Here is a 21,760-nt window from a genome sequence, read left to right as displayed (position 1 = left end):
CACCACACCTGAAAGTTTTCCCAGACATTGAAACACCACACCTGAAAATTTTCCCAGACATTGAAACACCACACCTGAAAGTTTCCCAGACATTAAAACACCACACCTGAAAGTTTTCCCAGACATTAAAACACCACACCTGAAAGTTTTCCCAGACTTGTGGAGGAATAGAAAGTCATTACACTGTGTATTGTGTAGTTAAAACACAAAGTATAAAGAGTTAAATCAGAGACCAAACCCATTACAAAATAACACCACCCCCCCTCTACAATTACATTTAACAAATCATTTGAACGTTAGAGAATCGATTCTAATATATGAATAAGTATTTGTTTTTACTTTGGTTCGTTAGGAAATATCTTATACTCCATATTCGATGACGAGGAACCCACTTTGAGACTAATAATGGCTGGAGACGGCTTGAATGGGTAATGAAGAAAAACTTTAATTTACCTGATGATGACAAAACCTTGTCAAAACGTTGTACATTTGCTGTTATGTTAAACTTATATTAAAGTTTTTCTTCATTACCCATTCAAGCCGTCTCCAACCATTATTAAAGGATCATATGATAATTCTAGGTGAGTACTTGTATTCCATTTGTTAGTCTGTTTAGTATTTAGAACTGCCAATAATGTTTTTCTTCAGAGCCAAAATTTTTTTTTAACTATCTAAGTTTTGTCTGGATATATATACAGTGTTTTTTTTTTAGATCTGACCATGCAGTCTATAATATGCCAGCAGGTGTCTTAGTAATGATCAATAAAGAAGACAAACATAGACCTGTCAGTTGCAATGCACAAACTGATCTCTGAGACTCTGACTTAGTTGATGACTGATATCAATGGCAATATAAGTGATTCACTAATATCCTTTGTATCTATTGATTATCATCAGTGACTTAGAATGCAGAAAGAGCCCTGTGTTGGATTAATTGAAAGTAGTTGATGATATTAAAGTGAAGTGCAAATTAGGTTATTTCATGTGGTTGAAAACTGGAAAGCTTCTACAATCCCAGTACACGAGCACTTGATAAATATGCATGCACGAGGCTACAAGAATTGGCAACAGAGGTCAAAATTTACCAGATCTAATACTGAAGATGAGAGTGTGACCTCAAGTTTTCAAGTGTCTACTGAACAATAAATTATTCTGAAGTGTTATTAAAAGAAAAGAAGTTATGAGATATTAGTGATAATCATGATAGAATTACATTATGAACCAATGAAATAATTGCTTTTATAACCAACTGTATTCAGTTGGTACTGATGAAGGACTTGCTTGAAGCAAATGTGCAAAATATACATGAAGGATGCAAGACTTCAAATTTCTGGTCAGATTTCGAACCTCAGTGACATTTCTCTGACATCAGATACAGTGTCATTGGACAATGGACACAGAACATGTAGACTGCTGCTCTTAATGCTAGTATTTCCTATAAGTCATACTGCAATAGAGAAACTGTTGGAAGATCCTATAAATGTAAAGGAAAACAAAGAATTATACCCTTCATAATAAGAGATAATAGAGGAAATATTATGAAAGATGCTAATAATGCTTGGTTGTCAAGGGAATCATGTTTACACCATGCATTACAGCTTGTGACCAGTGGGAATTGAATGACCTATCACATAAAATAACATTTGAGATATTTGATATAATGACTAAGATGTATTAAAGTACTCAACAATCAACGTTGTATAATATACAATTAAAATTTTATTTAAAACCAATCAGTGATCATAAAAGTTACTCTACATGTTTTGATGTCATTCACATCCTCCTTTAATGACTATTCAATTTTGGAATAAGTTCAGATCAAATATTACAAAATACTGTGTGTGTGTGTGTTACTAAGAATACTGTAAAGTGTGCTATATTTGGAAAATGTATAAAATGGCCATATTATTACTGGTTGATGATTATTAGATTTCCTTAAAGTAGAAAGTTGGTATATTATGATTCATTTACCGAATGAGTGATATTGAAGTGAAACAAATGTTATATAGTTATGGATTTGGTTTTCTTTGACTGTAATATGAGATGAAAAGTAAAACAATGTCTTACAAGAACTTAAAGAGTAAAAGATATTTATGTACAAGTTTGGCATTATAGGAAGTTAGGTGAATACTATATAAAAACTGTTAAAAATTAAGTATATTCAATTAATATTTACTGAAAACGAATCACTGATAAGTAAGGTAGGTAATTCAGTAGCTTTTGGTATAAATAAATAAGGAGAATAAATGGAATATAGACCCCTCCCCTCTTATCCTGTTATAAGATATATACATAAAGATTGATACATGGTGCTGCTATTTGAAGAATGAGGTATTGGACCACTGGCCATAAAACATCTGAAATAAAATGTACCACTACTTGTGCTGAAAAATATTATGAAATCCCAGCAACCTGTAATTTATATCATAGCAGTAAGTAGAAATATCATTACATATTTCTATCACTCATTTATAGCATGTTCAAAATTAGTGGATTTATGAAATTATTTAAATATGCCTCAAAAGAAATATTTATACAAAATGGAATTAACTTGCTTTCTTCTTTAAAGGCTTTTGGAACAAAAGAGAGTAATGTGCTCCATGTTTCTGACAGTAGTATCACCAACTTTGTTAATAACCAATGATCCCTACTGGAAACATTTAAAGTAACTGAAAATATTAATTTCATACACCTGATAGTTATCACAAATGTGGGTATTCATCATGACTGTTTGTCTTAAAATAATATATCCCATTTTGAACTGGCAACAATGAAAGCATTCTTGAGGGAAAAGCTTGAAACTTGATTTGTTGATACACAAAGCAACCCAAATTTCACTTTGTCTACTTTGTTTTATCCTTACATCAAAAAGAAAAAGTATTAAGAAATGAAACAGAATTTTATAGAGAAACATTTGACATTGTCAGTTGTACAATCAAGTGTAGTTGAAGATATAATGGAAGTTACATAGATAACTCCTCACCATTAGCAACATCACTTGTTACTAATTAACAGCAGAAAACACATGACTTGTTCTGGGATTGTTACAGTGGAATATTTGTAGACACTTGTAGCAGTAATGATACTGGTCAAACAGATCATGATATATTTTTGTAATTTTGTGCATGAGTCCATTTAATCTTTACATTTTCCAAAGCATATGATTCTTCTTTCTTATTTCAAACAAACATTTAAATTTTATCAAACTGATTAAATTTTAGTTATGCTAAGAAAATATTTTAATCTTTATCACTGAGTCTAATTTAATCAGACGTTTGCAACATAATTAGTCATAAGCAACTCTAGTTTTTGAAAGAAACTTAATATACATTTTAAGTTTTTTTTACCAATACTTTCTTATTAATACACATTTATCAATCAACTGTCAGAAGAAACTACCCTCATATCAGTATACCACATTAAGGTTATCACATAGTTAACTAAGACACACTGTGCAATGTTCACTTTATCAGAATTATTTACTCTGATATCCTTACTTAAAGCTAAGCAGTTTGACATTCTGATGTAAGAATAGTAGCCACTCTGCATTTTGGGGAACAATCAGTTTCACTTTGCTTTATAAATGTTGTTGACTTTTGAAAACAGATGTTTACCATACACATTTCTGATAAGGACTGATAGAAATGTCATAATAATGAAAATGCATCTTTGTTCAATTTCCACCACAATAATGGATTATATCATCACTTTAAAAGTGACAGAGACAAACAGAACATAATTTCTTTTTGTATAACTGAATCTAGTAATCATTTTTGTAATCTTAAAAAAAATCAAGCTGGACAATTGTTAACTATTGTACATTAATGAAGTTACTAATCAGTTGACCTTCTGTGTTAGTTTGATATTTATAAATTCTTAGATGCTAGCACTTATAATGATTTTAAGATTTATTGATTCTGGTAAATTATAAGAAAATTTCAACTGTTTAGTTGAGAAAATCTGGTCAAACTGACTATCCAGTAGAACAGCTAGATACTGAATACCTGTTACAATCCTAATAGGTTGTGTTGATTTATTAGTCCATATAATTATATTTACTTTTGAATAATTTTATTTTATGTTTTCATAAAAATTAATTGCAACTAGTATTGTGTTATTTGTAATTATGTTTACTGAAACATATCAAAGTTTTTTTGCTTTTCTTTTGCTTTTTTTCAATGCATCTGCTACTATTATCATAAAATTATTTTCACCTATGTTGTTTTTTAATAATATTTTAGGATCGAAACACCTTCCATAGATTTGACAAGTTCAATGCCAAGTACAACCCCATCGGAGAGAGCAGTCTTAGAGAAATTTTTCTTAAGACTGATAACTACATCAATGGCAAATACTTTGCATTAATTCTCAAAGTGAGTAAAAAAAAATACTAATGATGGTTAAGTGAAAATGTTTAAATGACAAAACATTTTTCTTTCAGATATTCTAATTTTGTTTAAGCAAGAACATGCATAAACACTAAAACAAAAAACAGTTTAATTGTTAATACTTTTCAAAATACTTGTACATGTATTTTTCAGAAAGTTATGCTTGAATTAAGGAAAACAGACATATTATTAAACAAAAATTTACACTACCACTTTTTAAAATGGTGGCACATGCACATAGTAGAAATTAGAAAATATAATTTTTCTGTGTTTACTCAAACCACAGCTATTTTCTAACCTGAGAATAAAAACTATTCATATCTTATTATGTTTGAGCATGTTAATTACTTTTTCTTAAATGTATTCAAATCCACAACAATATATATAGAAATCAAATAAGAAGTTGATACTCTTTATTTCTCTCAATGATGCAAGGGAGTAAGATCCTTTATGTTTTAGTTAATACAAGTGTTCTAATGTAAAAGCTCTACTGATTTTGAAACACTAATAAACTGTATTAGAAACTTTGTTTTGTTAAGACTTTGTTCTGCACCACAGGAAGTGATGTTTGACCTTGAAGAAAGCAAATACCAAAATGCAGAGTTGCGGCTATCTATTTATGGGAGAAAGAGTGATGAATGGGATCGTCTTGCTAAGTGGGCTGTGGATAATGATGTGTATTCTGATAACGTTAGATGGTTGATTCAGATTCCCCGACTTTAGTAAGAGTGAACTTTAGTTTTTGAACCCACCGTTTCATGTGAAATATAGTAAAAAGTTAATTTTAGTGTGTAGTTATGGTTTTTAGGTATGTATGATGTGCATGGTTTAAATTTAAAAGTAGTCATGTGCATGTTCTGTGACTTGTACTTTCATACATATCAGTGTAGTACATGAAAGTACACTTAGCCTCTTTTGCTGGCTTTCTTTAAATATTAATTGCAGAAGTTCACCAAATACACACAATATAAAACTTGTGGATGAGGGTTAGTAATTAAATAACATACTAACTACATTAGAAAAACCTTGTTAATACATGTATATTATATATATATCCGTGTGTTTGTGTCTTTGTTTGTGTGTGCATGCATTTTTTTGTGTGAATGGAAAAGCCCACTAAGTAAATATACCTTAAAATTATGATTCACTAGTTTATATCAAGGCCTTAATATTTTGGCTTAAAATTATATATATTACACAATTACTTATTCCTTTCACAATGTTTTCACAAATGTGTATCCTGGTGTTTAGTTAATTTTGTAAAGTCTTGATTATTTTAGTTTGCTTATCAATTACTGGTCAGGATTGTTTTTAACTAATGACATTATATGCGTAATTTGTTTAAAATTGTTTTTCAATTTTTTGACAGATCAGAAAACAAACCTAGATTTGCCATTTCGAAAAAGTTTTGGCTGAAATATTAATTCTTTAAGTGATTTTTTGAGTCATTTACATAAGATGTGTTATATCTGTTATGCTAACATTTCTCTGCTTGTGAATACTATATACATATGTAAGTAATTTGCAATTAGTTTAATAATAATTTTGTTTTGTTTCATGATTTCATATAAAAATGTCTTGCTTCCTCTCTTTCTAGTGATATCTACAAGTCTATTAATCTTGTAGAGAACTTCCAGCAGATTCTGGACAATATTTTCATGCCATTGTTTGAAGCCACTAATGATCCTCAGAGTCATCCTGAGCTTCATGTTTTCCTGCAGTATGTAAGTAAATATCCTAATCACTGCTATAGTAATGATTAGATAAAATTATTACAAACAGTCTTTATGAAACGTGTGTAAACATATAATTCTGTGTCATTTCATTTATCAGTATTTATACAACACTAGCAAAAGTACCCGGGTTCTTAGGTTGGTTTATTCTAGATGACTATGTGAATGTGTGTGTATTCTGAACCCATTTTAGCATAAAAGTATAACCTATATATTTTTATTGCTCCTTCACAGGATGTGGCCTGTTTATAAAGGTAACCTTCTCTCTGACCTGTCCTCTGATTTTGAACTTAAATAATAAAAACAAACCTCTTTAATTAATGGAGCCTCTAAATTAGAAAACAAATATTTTTCTCAATTTTGTAGTTTATACGTTTCATTTTATACTTTCAGTACATAGCTTCTTAACAACAGTATTAGGTATACTTTTATTGCTAAGCAACATGATATAAAAGCTACTGTTGGAATGCATTGTTACCAAAATGAACTGGCTTTTCTATATATTAGAAGTTGTTATATAAGGAACAACTTCTTTTCTATATGTTTTTTTGCTAGATTTCCTCATTAAAACAAAATTGCACACACACACACACGTCTGTGTCTATCTATCTGTATGTGATTTATATCTATAATTTGTAATACAAGGAACCTCTTCTTTTCTATGTGTTTTTTTGCTAGCTTGACTCGTTAAAAGAATGCGCACGCACATGGATAAGTATTAATACTTAGGTGCACACCTTTAGGGTCCACTTAATATGGCTGCAAAATTTCAGGTTTTCTTTGAGCTATAGTGGTCACATTTCTTTTCTGTGTGGTTTTTCACAAGCTTACCTCACAAAAAGATGCACACATATGTAGATAAGTAATACCCAGGTGCACACCCTCAGGGTCCACTTAGTACGTGTGCACAATTTCAGGTTTCTAGGTTCTTTGATCTTGGAGCTATGGTGGTCACATATTCTTTTCTATGTGGTTTTTTGCATGCTTACCTCACAAAAAGATAAGAGAAAGATATACATAAGAAATTTAGCCCTTCTTTCAGCTTTTTTGCAATTGGATGCCATTCTTCATTAACCCTCAATTTTCTCACTAAGTTGGTTGTTTAAAAAATAATTCATGTAGCTTTCAAATATGCATTTTAAAACCCAGAAGGTTATTCAAACATTAAGAAAATAATGCTCACAAACTACTATAATTTATCTTGCTTTCCAACTGATGAACAAAGGATTAAAACTTTTCATTACTTATTGTATCACTGACTTCGATCTTCACTCAATAAAATCTACTTGGGAAATGGCACCTTTAACCAAAATAAATGAACATGAAGATGTCATTATCACGTAGTTCACAAAATGGCTTTGTTATTGGTTATGAATGTGCCATTTACAAATAGATATAAATAAATAAGTAAGTTCAAAAGTAAGATGCGTTGGGAGGAGCTTCTGTGATGGGTGTAACAAATTTATTGATATCTCAGAAAATGAAGTTGGAAGGTTCTTATTTTTAATTCTTGCCTGTCAATATCTGTAGTTGGAGTATTTAATTGATGGACATTCTGAAACACACTTCAGGGAAAAAAATCTAAAATGTAGAATTTGGAGCAGAAAGGTATCACATGACACACAGAAGTGAAAATTATAGATTTATTTAAATATTTCCTTTTTAAATTAAGAAATCAAACTTCTTTTAAGATTTGTATTATAAACCAGTTTTAATGTCAAATTTGTTGACATGCATTGATTATAAAGTTATTTCATTAAATTTCAAATAAAACACTGTAAAATTCATGAAAAGTCAACTTTTATCACCACCCATACACATATAATTAATAATTACAGCTAAAGAGATATTTTTGTGTTTTATATTGAATTTTGTAATAAGAGTTAAAGAAACAACAATTTTTTTAAAAAGTAAGTAGTGAAACTTTTTGTTTGAAAACATTAAAAATGGTAGCAAAACATTTAATACAGCATGTTGTTGAATTCCTGTTCTTGCACATCATATAATTCTTTAAAAAATAATTTATTTAACAGGTGATTGGCTTTGACTCTGTGGATGATGAGTCTAAACCAGAAAACCCTATGTTTGACCAGGATGTTTCCTTTCCAGCAGATTGGAATGACAGTGAAAATCCTCCTTATAACTATTACTTATATTACATGTTTGCTAACATGACCGTTCTCAACCACTTCAGAAAGTTTGTACATTTTTTTTTGTTTTACGCATTTCCTATATGTTGTTCTGAGAATTTTTCATTATAAACACAATATACTTTCTATAAAGTTTGTTGTTCTTAGCAAGTTAAAAATTACTATCAATAATGAAATGTATATAGCATTCACCCACAGTTAATAATACTAACAGCTATAAATGGTTATTTTACATTGAAAAGAAGTAAGCTGAATAAATAACTGTATCAAATATGTGCTTATATATTAAATTGAGCTACATAAAAATGCACCATAAATGAATGGGATATAATTAAAACTGATTTGTTTTCTAGGTCTTTAAATTGTGTAATGATTAAATTGTAAATCTGCTTTTTTTTCTTAAGAAACTAATAATTAAAATATCTGTAATTCACTTGTTTTAACAATAGAAAATAATTATTGAAATAATTTTAAGAAAAAACTGAAACATTTGGAATTCTGTATTTGATCATTGAATAATTTAGGGAACGTGGATTCAACACATTTTATCTTCGTCCTCACTGTGGTGAAGCAGGGCCAGTTCAACATTTGATAGGTGGATTTCTTCTTAGTGAGAACATTTCTCATGGCTTGCTTCTTCGTAAGGTAAAGTCATTTTTCAGCAGTTTGTACACTCAAATCTTTTCATGATTTCTTCATTTTTTACAATTTATATAAAATTGTAAAATGTCCTGTATTATTTTGTTGCTCATTTAGTTTGTTTTTAGCTATACTGGTATAGCTATCTCAATATTCCTATAATCCACTCTGAAAAGTGTTATTGAGATTGACATTAAGTTTAGCAAAAGTTTATAAAGAGTACAAATTAACATATAATCTCTATTTCTATATCATTTTAGGTTTTAACTTATGTTGTTCTAACATTAACAAAGTAAACGATTATGGGAAAAAAATTGTTGTGTTTCCTTGATGTTGTGCTGTAGAGTTTTCTTGAAAGTTTTTAAAATAAGTTCTCAAGTTTAACTAACACTACTAGACTTAGACTGGTTTAACTACATCTGAAATTTAATCAGATAATCAAGACTAGTCATGGCCTAACAACTCTGGATGTGTTTCAACCATTTCTACAAAAATTCTTGCTGAAGCCGTGAATTATAAAGAAATTTTAAAAATCTTCTTATCTAACTACTTTGGCCTCAAATTAACAGAGAACATAAAGTGTCACTCTTAAATAATTTTATTTTCTGTATATTCATTGTATTCACATGTGGTTTTTGAATATTTCTGATTTTTGTAAATATAATTAGTTTTAATCTTAAAATAGTTGGTAGGAATGTTCTGATCATAGTGCTAAATTTTTGCATATCAGTAACCATATCTTTTATTTAATTCCAGTTTCCTAATAATGCAACAATGATGTAATGTTCATCAATATATAAGATTAGTAAAAACTGTTAATTTAAAAAAGAGTAATAGAAACAAGTTGAATCAAAAACAAAGATTATATTTTCAAGCCTAACATTGGGGGCTCTAAAAAAAAAAGTAAACAAACAAGGCTGGAAATACTGTCTACATTATCTTCTCGAGCTACAAATCCCTACTTTAACTCCACTAGAATTGATAAATACTGTAGACATGGAGTCAGAATAGGGATTTGTAGCTTGAGAAAATAATATAGATACTGTTTTCAGCCTTGTTTGTTTCTTTTTTAGAGTTCCTAATTGTAGACTTGAAAATATAATCTTTGCATTTTGACTCAACTTGTTTTTGTACTTTTTTGATGAGCCCCATTTAAGTTTTTATGTCCATTTATGAAGAATAAATTTTAAGCTACATATGTGCATGTGTGTTCAGTTGAATCTTGTATGTTTTTCAACAGTTTATGTTGGCTTTTTCCACACCCAACCACTACACTGGACTTGTTCAAAATAAATAAAAAATTTAAAACAAAGAATAAACACATAATGGTTTGCAACTACAACAAACAAAATGCAATGTTGTTCTTAAAGGACCCTCTTGAAGGTAAAGATTATATCACCACAGATTTAACCCTTTTAGCATGGGCAGATGTGATTACTATCTGCTTGACCACGAAAGGACATTTATGTGACAAAAATAAGCTAACTCTGTGTGTTCCTCACAAAAACTAGTAAAATTTTGTTGAAGTATCTTGTACATAGAGAATGACAATATTTTAAATATGTCTTTCTAACAAAAATGTTATTTATGTATAGTAGTTATTTGCACTCAAATTGTGAATACTTCGAGTACAAGATGATTTTAATTAAAGTTTAAAAATACTTTTCTTTATCTTATACTTTCATATTTCATTTGCATAACCTCTAGAACCTCCTAAATAAATACCAAAAGTTTTTAAGGTAAATGTTTTTTGTTTTATTTTCATTTTCTCTACCATATCACTAACTCTAGTTATTATCATCAACATACAATCCAATGAAATCATTAAAACTAGGAAATAGGAAAAAAAGTGCATAAAAATTTTTGTAGAATATCTTTAAAGATTTTCCTTTTGTTAAATTCATAATTTCAGATCTTTTCCTTTCCACATATAGTTAATTTTTAATGTTTTAATTTCCTTTCTTCTCCTTTACAACTTATTTTTCATCTTGACACAAGTCAGCAGTGCTCTTGAGTCATATTACAGTGTCTTTGGGAGTCATGCGCAACCCTTTTACGTAAGTTTTGAGAATGGACGCAAAGTATGATGTACATTTTAAAAATATTTAAACCTTTTAATTATGCATTTTAAAACATAACTAATTCATAATTATCTAAAATATAATAGTAAGACCTAAATATAATTTGAACTGTATCTCTAACTATAACATATTTAGGTAAGAAGCAACCAAAAGTGCTATAGTCGATTAAGCAAACAACAATACTTCAGTTATTTCCGTGGACTCTGTGATGACAACTGGGCGCCAACTTCAAAATAACCGTTGTTAGGTTGTAGTTTAAAATGAGCTCTTTCTAATGACCATACACATAGATATGTAACATCTACATGTAGGCTATAAAGCTCAAACAAATCTCTGTAAGGTGGGCATGAACATTGAAATATGCAAGTCAAAAAGTTATTTTATAGACTCTAGATGTACTTCTACTCAACTACCATAGTATTATTGAAGAAACAAAGAGCCAAAGCAGAGAATTTTCAAAGCTTGTTGGTTACATGACAATAAATCTGAACCTTTAAATAGTTTTTAAAGGTTTATTTTGAAATAAAGGATTTAAAACTTAGATAAAATAAAACTTCAAATTATGACATACATTATAATATTAATTTTATTCATGTACATAAATAGTAAAGGTGTTTAATTAAATTTTAATGTAACATAGTGACTTGTGCCAAAAAGCATTTAAAGGGGCACCTGTTGCGAAAGGGTTAAACAAAAAGACAAGCAGCAACAAAGGAATCTCATCAGAACAGAATAATGTTTCATCTAAGATAATACAACACAGATTAATGCAATGTAAACAGACTCAGTAACATGATTACCTAGTTAGGCACTTGTTGTGAAGGGGTTTATGGCCAGCTTTCATCAAAGTCACAGTGTAACGTAACAAAAGACAAGCAGCAATAAAGGAATCTCATCAGAATGGAATAATGTTTCTTCTACGATAATACAACACAGATTAATGCAATGTAAACTGACTCAGTAACATGATTACCTTGTTAGGTCTACATGACACGCATGTATGTTCTTTAACAGCCTGCTTGCTAGAATAAGGGGACATTAATAATGCATGTAAAATAGGCAACACTTAGTGTAAGTTACCAATTTAGTTACAACTGCTACCTTAACACCAACTGTTTAAAAATAACAATAGCTATATGAAGTAGTGCTATATGCAGTGGTAATAAATACTAAATATGCACTAACAATTTCAACTAAGTATATACAAAACTCTAGAAAAAATCATCACTGTTAAAAACTGCTGAAATGTAGTTGCGGAAATCCGCATAAAGACAGCAAACTCAAGTAATGATATGCAACAGCAAAATCAGAAATCTTTCATGTTGCAGTTTCCAACTAATGAGCATGCTAGGAAAACACCGGATGTTTTGATGGGAGAAAGTGAAGGACTTAGAAAATTTTGTAGTACGACAAAATTATGGAGATCGAATTAAGTTTCAAAGTATGCAGTTTTTTGCAAAATTCCTGTGCAATCTCATACTACAGTAGATATCACTTGCAATAGTTTTATAGTGGAACCATAATAGGGATTTGTAGCTTAAGCAAACTGTCAGCAGTAGATCTCCAGCCTTGTTTGCTTACTTTTTTTTGAAATCCCTATTTGTATATTGTAAGTTCTCAATTTTTAATTATATTGTATGTTGGCTTTGTTAATTCACAGCAGTGAATATATATTATATGCCAATAGTAAGACACAACTCCCACTAAGCTGATATAGTATTTTAACAGTAGAAAAGCAGCCTTTTCAAGTAAAAGAAATATGTCCAAAACATCGCTTTAAATAAAACTTTGTGTCTTTTTATTTACCGAGCCAGGTAGCTTTTGTGCCTGAGGTTTTGTGTGAACATGCGCTTAACATGTATTGAGTACAAAGGCAGCTGCTCATAACAACATTGCATCTATTATGTATTTATAACCACATAAATCAACTTCAAGGGAAAATAATCAACTTTTAAACAGGTCATTGACATTCATATTATTTTATGTAGTTTTTGGTGCAAATTTTGATTTTGCCTAACAATTGTGAAATCATTTATTTTGCTTGTTATTAATGTTTGGGTGGTCTCAGCTATTGCAAAGGAAGGGTTTGAGTGTTGTTGTTACAAGAATAAGTGTGCTTTTTGCCCAATTGTTGTATTACAGTTTGAGCAAATTCCTGTGTGATCCCTATTATGAACCACTATGGTGGTTCATGATTACACTTACATTTGTGAATGTACTGAACTATTTTGAGTTATTTAGATGTAATTAAACCAGTCTAAACCCTATCTTATATACAATGTACCACTATAAGAGGACTAATGGTATTGGGTTTGTTGACCCAAGCTATGCTGATGAGCCTTGAATAGGTGAAAGTGCAGACCACAGCAGAGGGTACGGCCAAGCAAAGAATGTATTAGGCCCCTATGTCACAGATTCTCTTTTCAATTTCATCTCTGGTGAAAAAAGAAAATAAATCTTTAACATATATATACAGTCTAAATCCTGTACTGTCAGTTAAACTTGAGAGTTTGTGTAGAACCCTTCTGAAGAAACTGTAAAACGAAACATCAAGCAGGTGTAACATTTTCCCCTTAAGTTGTTTCACACTTGATATTAGACTTGCCTAGAAAACATTATTTTTAAAGATTACGATGTCCATCTTTTTTCTGCAGTATTTCAAGTATATCTAAACAATTAGTACGTACAACTGAAAGTGAACTTTAAACGTGAACATTAAAGAATACATGACAGCTAATAAAAATTAATCTAATTATAATTTTTGAGGATCTGCTAATGAGTACAGAGTATGTATTTGTAACTATGTTCTGTGTGAGTTGAATTCCAGATAATTGACTTAATTACTGACACAAACTAGGTAATTTGTTATCAACAATATTAGAAATAATTATGTAGAAAAGAAACAACTTCAAGAGGAATTAGCAGTCTTTATTCTGCAAGTTTAATGATTCATTCAAACTTCTTTTTTTTTTGCTATTGAACATCATTGTTGTTATAGGTTCTAATGCAGATGTAACCATCATATGCAAGTTTGAGCAAATCAGATGACTGTTAAAGGTGTTTAAAACTGTTTGTAGATACTGTTCTTGTAATTACTAAATTTTTATTCCTGTTAATCCAAACTTGACATTATTTTTGTCGTAACATAGGTATTTCAATGTTGATTTTTTAATTAAAATATAATATTGGAATTTACTTTGAACTCTCACGCTTTCCTCAACTATTTGATATTTAACTGAATCACTTATGGTTACCTTTCTCTATAACAGTATTTTCTCTTTTATTGATTTTTTTATTTCTTTTAATATTTTTTTCCACATCACAGGATAGTGAAACGAAATATTTTCCCCTTTTATTTCCAAATCAGTATGCTATTATGCAACTCTTATGTAGTGTAACTGTTTTGATGCCTTTAATTTGAAAATTTTATAGTACAGACAGATGTATTGGCTTTTTATGTATATTTATAGTGCAATTACGAAGTGTTATAAAACAGTTGCAGTTAATATTTTATTGTAGTGAACCACTTATATTGAGTTATTATTTCTTTTAAAATATTTGAAATAATGGTTTAACAGTTTTCTATCTTGTATTTCATTAGTGTCTGTGTACTTCATGGTAGTTGGTCTGTTAAGTATTTTTATCACTTATCTTATAGTATCATCTAAAAATTGTTTTTAAAAAGATGGCTTGTTAAGTTACTTTCTTGAAAAAAAAAGTGCCTTGAAGACTGATACTTATACTGTTTTAAATTCTTATTTATTCCAGTACTTATTCATGATAGAATCATCAGAAATACTTGATATAAATAGATAGAACTTTAGTTTTAAAACATTATTTGCTTGTATTATACCATTTACAGTGTACTAACCATTTTTTACTTGTGTTTTTTTTTAGGTACCTGTTTTACAGTACCTATACTACTTAGTCCAGATTGGAATTGCCATGTCTCCTCTAAGCAACAACTCACTGTTCTTGAATTATCATCGTAACCCTCTTCCTGAGTACCTCAGTCGAGGCCTTTGTGTATCTCTGTCTTCAGATGACCCTCTGCAGTTCCACTTCACCAAGGTAAAGTATCTTTGTTATAGCTTTTATTAAGATATCTGTATGATCTCTCTGTTGTCATTATTAACAAGGTGTCGATGTTCTAATGGCTCGATTTACAGTCAGATGAATGTCAAAATCAGGTTTATTGAAGAAAATTTAGATGTTATTTGACGTGAATTAAGTTATTAAATTATAACTTTAATACAAATTGTCATGATAGTATTAATAGAGATTATTCAACACTTATCATCATATTTATTGTATAAATCATATGTTGTATGTTTTCCTGTTTTATGAATTATTTTTTATTTGTTTGAAAATGTGTAATTAATCAGAAGTATCGTTCTATGTTTTAGGAACCACTGATGGAAGAGTATAGCATTGCAGCACAAGTGTGGAAGATGAGTAGTTGTGACATGTGTGAACTAGCTCGTAATAGTGTGCTTATGAGTGGATTTCCACACAAGGTTTACTTTTATTTATATTTTATTAAAATTCATTCAAAGGCAATAAATTCATAATTTTCTAACTTTGTAAATGGTGATAGAGAAACATTTTACCCTAGTGTTTGACTGATGCAACTGTTTTCTCTAAATTTCTAAGAACAAAATTTTCTGCATTTAATTATGTCAAATCTAAAGAAGTCATACCATCAAGTGTATTGTCTAAATAAAGATTCTGAATTCATCAGTTAATTAGGTTTTACTTCAAAGAAGCATTTTTTTAACCTTAGTACAAAATCTGTATATAATTTTAAGTATAGTTAATGTGTTTAACAGTTTAAAGTTAATAATTTCATAGAAAAATCAATGAGAATAATTTCATATTTTCTCACAACTCAAATGAATATGGCTATTATTTTTTCTCTTGTTTTGAATATAATAAATTGTGTAATTATTTTGCAACAAATTCTTTTGTTTACTTGGTGCTAAAATATGACATCTGAGTTTAGTTCATCTTTTGCTATTCTATCAATTTAAGTTTTTTCAAAAGTAAGAAGTTTGTGAAGGGTTAAAGTATGTGATATAAATTTTAATACACTGCATTGATTTTTCTTATAAGAAACATAATCAAGAAAAGCAGAATTAAAAAGAAATTCATAAATAGGGTCAGCTGCAGTAAGAATAGTAGAACACATTCTATGCAGCTTCTTAAACAAGTTGAAAAGATTATCTTATCAAAATATTATGCTAATGAACCATGGGTAATGGCTATAATAATCTGTATATTAGTTAAAGAAATTTTGAGAAAATATGCTTACCATCAGCAACTGTTCTTCACTTTGGTTTAGAAAAAATCAAGTCTGTGATACCACTTAGTAAACACTAATAATAAAGTAATTTTCTACTTCCCTCAAAATTTAGGATATTTTTGTTGAATATGTGTTACTCGGTTCCAAACTGTTCCTAAGGTAAAGATTTTCTTTTCTAGTTATTAGAGTTAAATCATTTTGAAATTCTCTAATATTTTTGGTTTAACTTACTTAAGAAAGAATAGTTTTATTACCACAGATTTTCATAGTTAATCTTTACATTATAGTTTCACACTTACCCAAAAACCTCTAAATATATTGTATATTATCTCCACAATAAAAGCAATCGTTACTAAACTTATATTAATTATTCATTGCTGTTTCACTCTGTACTAAAGTGTACAAGAAAATACCAACTTAAATTAAGTAAACATTAAAATGTTCTTTGTTTCTCACTAGGTGAAACAGTACTGGCTGGGTCCAAACTATACTCGAGAGGGAGTTCCAGGAAATGACTTGAGTCGTACCAATCTCCCTGATATCAGAGTTGCCTATCGTTATGAAACCATTGTAGAAGAACTTTCTACAATCTTTCGTGTTGTCCAGCATACTTAAGTGAATAGAAGAAATATTAAGATGGCTGCAAACACTATTATTATTATTCTTTAGAACATCCTGAGCAATTTAAAAGCATTTAGGACTTGACTGTAGATGTTTGTACCTAAGTGTTGTTTTTAGTTTTGATAATTAGTAACTGTAATATTTCTGTGCACATTAGTAGGAATTAATATTTAATGGTTCTTATAGGGGAAAAAAAAATCACTAATACTTGAACTTAACACATTTTTTCTGTCTACTGTTTGTTGAGAAGATTTGCACTGGACAGTACAGAACCAAAAAACACAAACAATCTGCATTGTACATTAGAGGGTATTATGAATAGAAATATATTGTAATACATGTCTTGTGTGCTATGCATGTTTTTGATTGTAATTCAATAATAATCAAACTTCAGCTCACTGAATTACAACTAATTTAGTGCAAGAAAGCATGATAATCAAAATTAACATTGTGTTGGGTATTTGCATTCTATATGGTTTAGATGTTTGAGTTTAGATTACTTTTTGCTATCTATAAATTACCTCAATTAATACATAATGACTGAAATTTTTATTTCAATCACGAAGGAAGTATGCATCAAATTAAGAATGTGACCAGTATTATAATGTATAGTACTTTGTTGAAGACTTGGTAATTATGTGCCAACATATATAGAAGATTAAATTAATATTTAAATTGACAGCTAAAAATAATTTCAGATACATTCAAAAAGTGAAGTGCTTTTTGTTGAGCTATAAACAAAGATTATAACATTACACCCTGAAGAGAGTTAAACTTGTGTTATTGGCTTAACAACTTATTGGAATGTTAGTTAAGGCATTAGTTTTGTAATACTATGTTGTGTGGCACAGTTTTAAGAAGAATTAAATTGATAGCTAGATCAGTGATTTTGAGCTTTATCATGAAAGATTCATGTGTCTTAGTACTACAGTTCAACAGTTTAAAGAGGAATGAATGTTATACAAAATGTGTAGATTTCCAATTTGCTGTTATAACTTATAAATTACCTGTGAAATTCGTGAGAAACAACAACCACACAAAAAAACCTTCACATTTTGTATTCAGTTACCATTCACATCTAGTTATCAATTTATAATAAGTAGGCTTACATAGCCAATCCTGAGAGCTATAGATCCATGATGTGGGGCCTCTAAATTTGAAAATTCCCCAAATCTGAATTTAGATAGTTCTTAAGAATAGCATTTTACACATTAGGACAAAATTTCAAGTGAATAAGTTGAATTAGGTGTGAGAGCTCTTCCCCTTCACCCAATTTTTGAAGCCCCTTTACTCATGACTTTTTTCATTTATCTTCACAAATGTAACCTACCCGTAAATTGAAAACAAAACCTGGAAAAAAAAAAAAAGAGTAGGATTTAACTAGAAGTCCACCATGGGCTGGCATTACACATGATAGAACAGTGGTTCATAGGTTTAAATATTACATATTTGTTTGAGAAGGGAATTAGTATTTTGCATAGTGAAAATACTTAATTCAAGATTAAAATTTTTAAGTAACACAGGGGTAACTATTTATTTTTTAAAAATAGATATTGATGAGTATTTCAGAAAATTAGTTTTGTGCAGTAACTTGTTTATAGGTGATAGCCCAGTTTTCATATCTATAGTATGTGCACTGTTGTAGTTGTGTATGAATAAAAATTTCAATCTTGCCTTTGTATTACAACTGGAGGTGCAAATTTTCTTTGCTAGTTTGAGACAGAGAAAAAAAGGGTGAGAATGACTGTTGTATTTGTCCAATCTTTTAGAAAGATGAAGTTCAAATAATATTTCCCTTCATCAGTAACTGAGTTACATGAAGATCACAATTGTTTATCTATTCTTAGGTAAAATAGTGGGGGTAATTTATAGAAATGGTGTTTTTTTGTTGTTTTGTTATTGATATTTGGAGAGATAAAACACAAGTTACCACCCATTATCAGTGGATATGATCAAGGTTAATAATGAGGACCTTAGTAAGTACATCACTCCAAGTAATAAGATCACATAGTCCACCATTAAATTGCTTGCTTGCTGGTAGGGTACTTGAATCCTCCTCAAAATAATTTTTTTCTTTGTAATATTATTGCTATTTTTAATTTATCAGTGGAAGTCCTTAAGCAGTTGCTTGTCTTGCTTATACTTAAGGCCAGCACTGGAGGTTGAATGAAGTGTCTTCATCCTAGTGTAGTTAATATTTTTACATTATACCAAATAATATTTCATTGTTAGTCATTTTAGTAAATATGCTGTACAGCTTTAAGTATATTTAGGAATTTGTTCTGAAGAAAGTAGTGTTATTATATTATAGACAATAGTTCAGGATATCTACACCTAGTGAAAGATTAGTTAGATACAACAATGTAAATAAAAAAAAAATTTTATGTATTTTTGAAGTGTCAACTATTCTTCCAAAAATGAAAGGCATCTGTAGTAGGAATACTTGCACCCTGCAGACACACTATTGTATGTTTGATGCTGTTATAAGTTTACATTTGATGATTGTAAAAATAATGAAAAAAATGTTATGTTAATCTAAATTTACTTGTATATCAAGTGCAAGTAGATAACTTAAATGTAACTGAAACACGGTATTGTAATATTAAATATCTGAAATAATAATAAAACATTCTGTTTATAACTTGTCGTACAACAAATATGAAACAATACTGTATGCTTTTTTTTGTTGTTTTGCTAATGTTTCCCTTTTCTCATTTCTAGAGAAGAAGATATGTTTAGATCCTCCCATTACAAATTGTTTATTATCAGTCAGATATTTTAATTTCTGTCTTGGTTATTATTTTACTAGATGTTAAAGGCTTCACATCTCACTTTGCAGTGTATTACACAAAATTTGTATTGTTTTGCATTACTATTTTGGTATAACTACTAGTTTATGCTTAAAATAATTTATTTAGCAAATGTGAGAAAGGTAATAAAACTAGGGTTATTGACCTATACTAGGTAATATAACGTGTAAGTGAGGAACCAAGTCGGATAGAGTAGTACTGCTGAAAATACAAAAACTTTTTCACACAAGTAAAATTATGTCAGAAAAGCAGAGCAAAGGTATTCAAACATAGGAATGTTAAATTGTTTGTATGTAGTTTGCAAGCATTTTTCCTGAAATGGTATTCTTTACTTAAATTAAAATTTTGTTTCATGTACAAGTATTTTTTGTTTACATATCTCTATATATTTGTTATTTTTCTGTTTTGAGTATTTATGTCAAAAAAATTATTTCTTTGCTTAGTTAACAGAGGTGGAAGTTAATAAGTAATACAAATTCTAGAATAATTTTATTTATTGCAAGGTAATGAAAGCTACTTTAAGCATTTCCTACAACATAAATCTCATTCACATAAAAGATTTGAGTTCCTTTTTTGAGTTTATATATATATATATATATGTATTATGTTGATTAATTAAAAGTATATATGAATTTTTTGCATCAGTTTCAAGGAGATTCTTCCTGATACATAAAAATATTTGTTTAAAATGATGTATCAAACATGTAGTACAATTGACACTAATTTTAAATCTACATATCAGAAAGAAAAAATTAGCTCTAAAATTGATCAAAGTAGAAAATCTAACATCTTGAACTGTGTTTGATGAAAAGTTACTTTATAGTAAAAATAAAGGTTACCATATTTAAATTTGAAGACAAGTTTCTGTGTGGTGTTTGTCTATAAATACAAATTTACAACATTGTAATGAAAATGTTTTTCTTTAATAGTGCTTTGAAGAAGTGTTAAGTACCAGTAGGCTTCATATTAACATAGATTTGCTGGTTTTTTTTTATTGATAATAAAGTAACATAATTTTATGTGCAAAACCTATGCAATATATTTACACATATACAAAGTATATTAACATTATTTTAGTTCTATTAGCATATTGTAGTTAAAGTAAGAAACCCAAGTAGCCTTACAAAACAAAAATATTTAGTACATGTATGGAAAATTATCAGGATTCCGTTCCTTTATCTTTATGAGCAATCACTCCCCTCATAATCATGTCTGGAATCTCTACTGCTAGCCAAGGTCCCAACTACAATACAAAAAAAAATATCACATTAAATAAATTACATGGTCAATCATTACGAGTTTCTGGTCTTCTGTAAGAAGGTTGAAAGCACACAACAAAAAGTTAAATTTAACATAACGAACATGTATGTATTGTGTTTAATAAAATATAAACAGCTATTTAATAGGTCCAAGTATTGTTACAGTAGCTTATACATCATAAAATTATTATCTAATAAAATCAATACATTTAAGCATTTTAAAATAAACAGAAACCAAGAAGAATTAATAAACAAAGAAGTGTGGCCCTTCAGCATTTTAATCAGTTAAAAGCAAAACATAATATCATCACACTTGTAAAATGTAAATGAAAAAATCTCATTCACCTCTTACTGATTTGCATATAATTTATCTATTACAGTTTAACTTAAATGAAAAACATTACCTATAATATATGTATTAAAAGTGGCAAAGGATGGTTATTATTCATTAAGATTACTGTAGCATGGACTATCATATTTCAACTTTATTCTAATTTTCTTAAACATTTTCTACGCTAAAAACAAGAACAAAAGTTTCTTAACATAACGTTTTGGGACCTATTGGTCCATCTCGGCTGTTCCATCCTCTAAACTAAATTTAAAGCCACCTCTTATCATTCCTATACTAAAGATTTTTTCTTACACTCACTTAAATTTACTGCCTCTACAACATTTGAAGGTCAACCATCCTGTTAGAAAAATAAAACTGTCTTAGCTGAAGATGACTCCTACTTTGTCAAAATTTATATTTGTGTTCCCTAGTCCTACTATTCTCAC

The 21,760-nt window shown here is 29.3% G+C and overlaps 2 protein-coding genes and 1 long non-coding RNA gene across 8 annotated transcripts in view; 2 read left to right on the top strand and 1 right to left on the bottom strand.

Annotated features, from left to right (window-relative positions):
* LOC106457454 (AMP deaminase 2) overlaps positions 1–18,595 on the top strand; it is a gene marked incomplete in the record, with an annotated part of 107,436 nt that extends 88,841 nt beyond the window's left edge. For all 6 annotated transcript variants that reach the window (XM_022383415.1, XM_022383407.1, XM_022383403.1 and 3 more), the window contains 8 exon segments: positions 4,242–4,373; positions 4,947–5,110; positions 5,986–6,112; positions 8,155–8,318; positions 8,796–8,916; positions 14,889–15,062; positions 15,398–15,508; positions 16,753–18,595. In XM_022383415.1, the coding sequence (XP_022239123.1) occupies positions 4,242–4,373; positions 4,947–5,110; positions 5,986–6,112; positions 8,155–8,318; positions 8,796–8,916; positions 14,889–15,062; positions 15,398–15,508; positions 16,753–16,908 (1,149 nt within the window).
* Positions 18,596–19,689: 1,094 nt separating this feature from the next.
* LOC111085326 lies at positions 19,690–20,584 on the top strand. Its single transcript, XR_002610168.1, has 2 exons — positions 19,690–19,846; positions 19,879–20,584. It is a non-coding gene; the product is annotated as an uncharacterized LOC111085326 (long non-coding RNA).
* A 44-nt stretch (positions 20,585–20,628) lies between these two features.
* The window catches only part of LOC106457444 (ubiquitin-fold modifier-conjugating enzyme 1), a 7,382-nt gene continuing 6,250 nt past the window's right edge, over positions 20,629–21,760 (bottom strand). The window contains exon 5 of the mRNA XM_013916868.2: positions 20,629–20,967. Coding sequence (XP_013772322.1) covers positions 20,884–20,967 — 84 coding nt within the window. The 3' untranslated portion in view covers positions 20,629–20,883. The remainder of the gene's footprint in view (positions 20,968–21,760) is intronic.

The sequence above is a fragment of the Limulus polyphemus genome, unplaced genomic scaffold (genome assembly GCF_000517525.1).
Source record: "Limulus polyphemus unplaced genomic scaffold, Limulus_polyphemus-2.1.2 Scaffold16, whole genome shotgun sequence".
NCBI classification, from domain to species: domain Eukaryota; kingdom Metazoa; phylum Arthropoda; class Merostomata; order Xiphosura; family Limulidae; genus Limulus; species Limulus polyphemus.
This window is presented reverse-complemented; position numbering and strand designations above follow the sequence as displayed.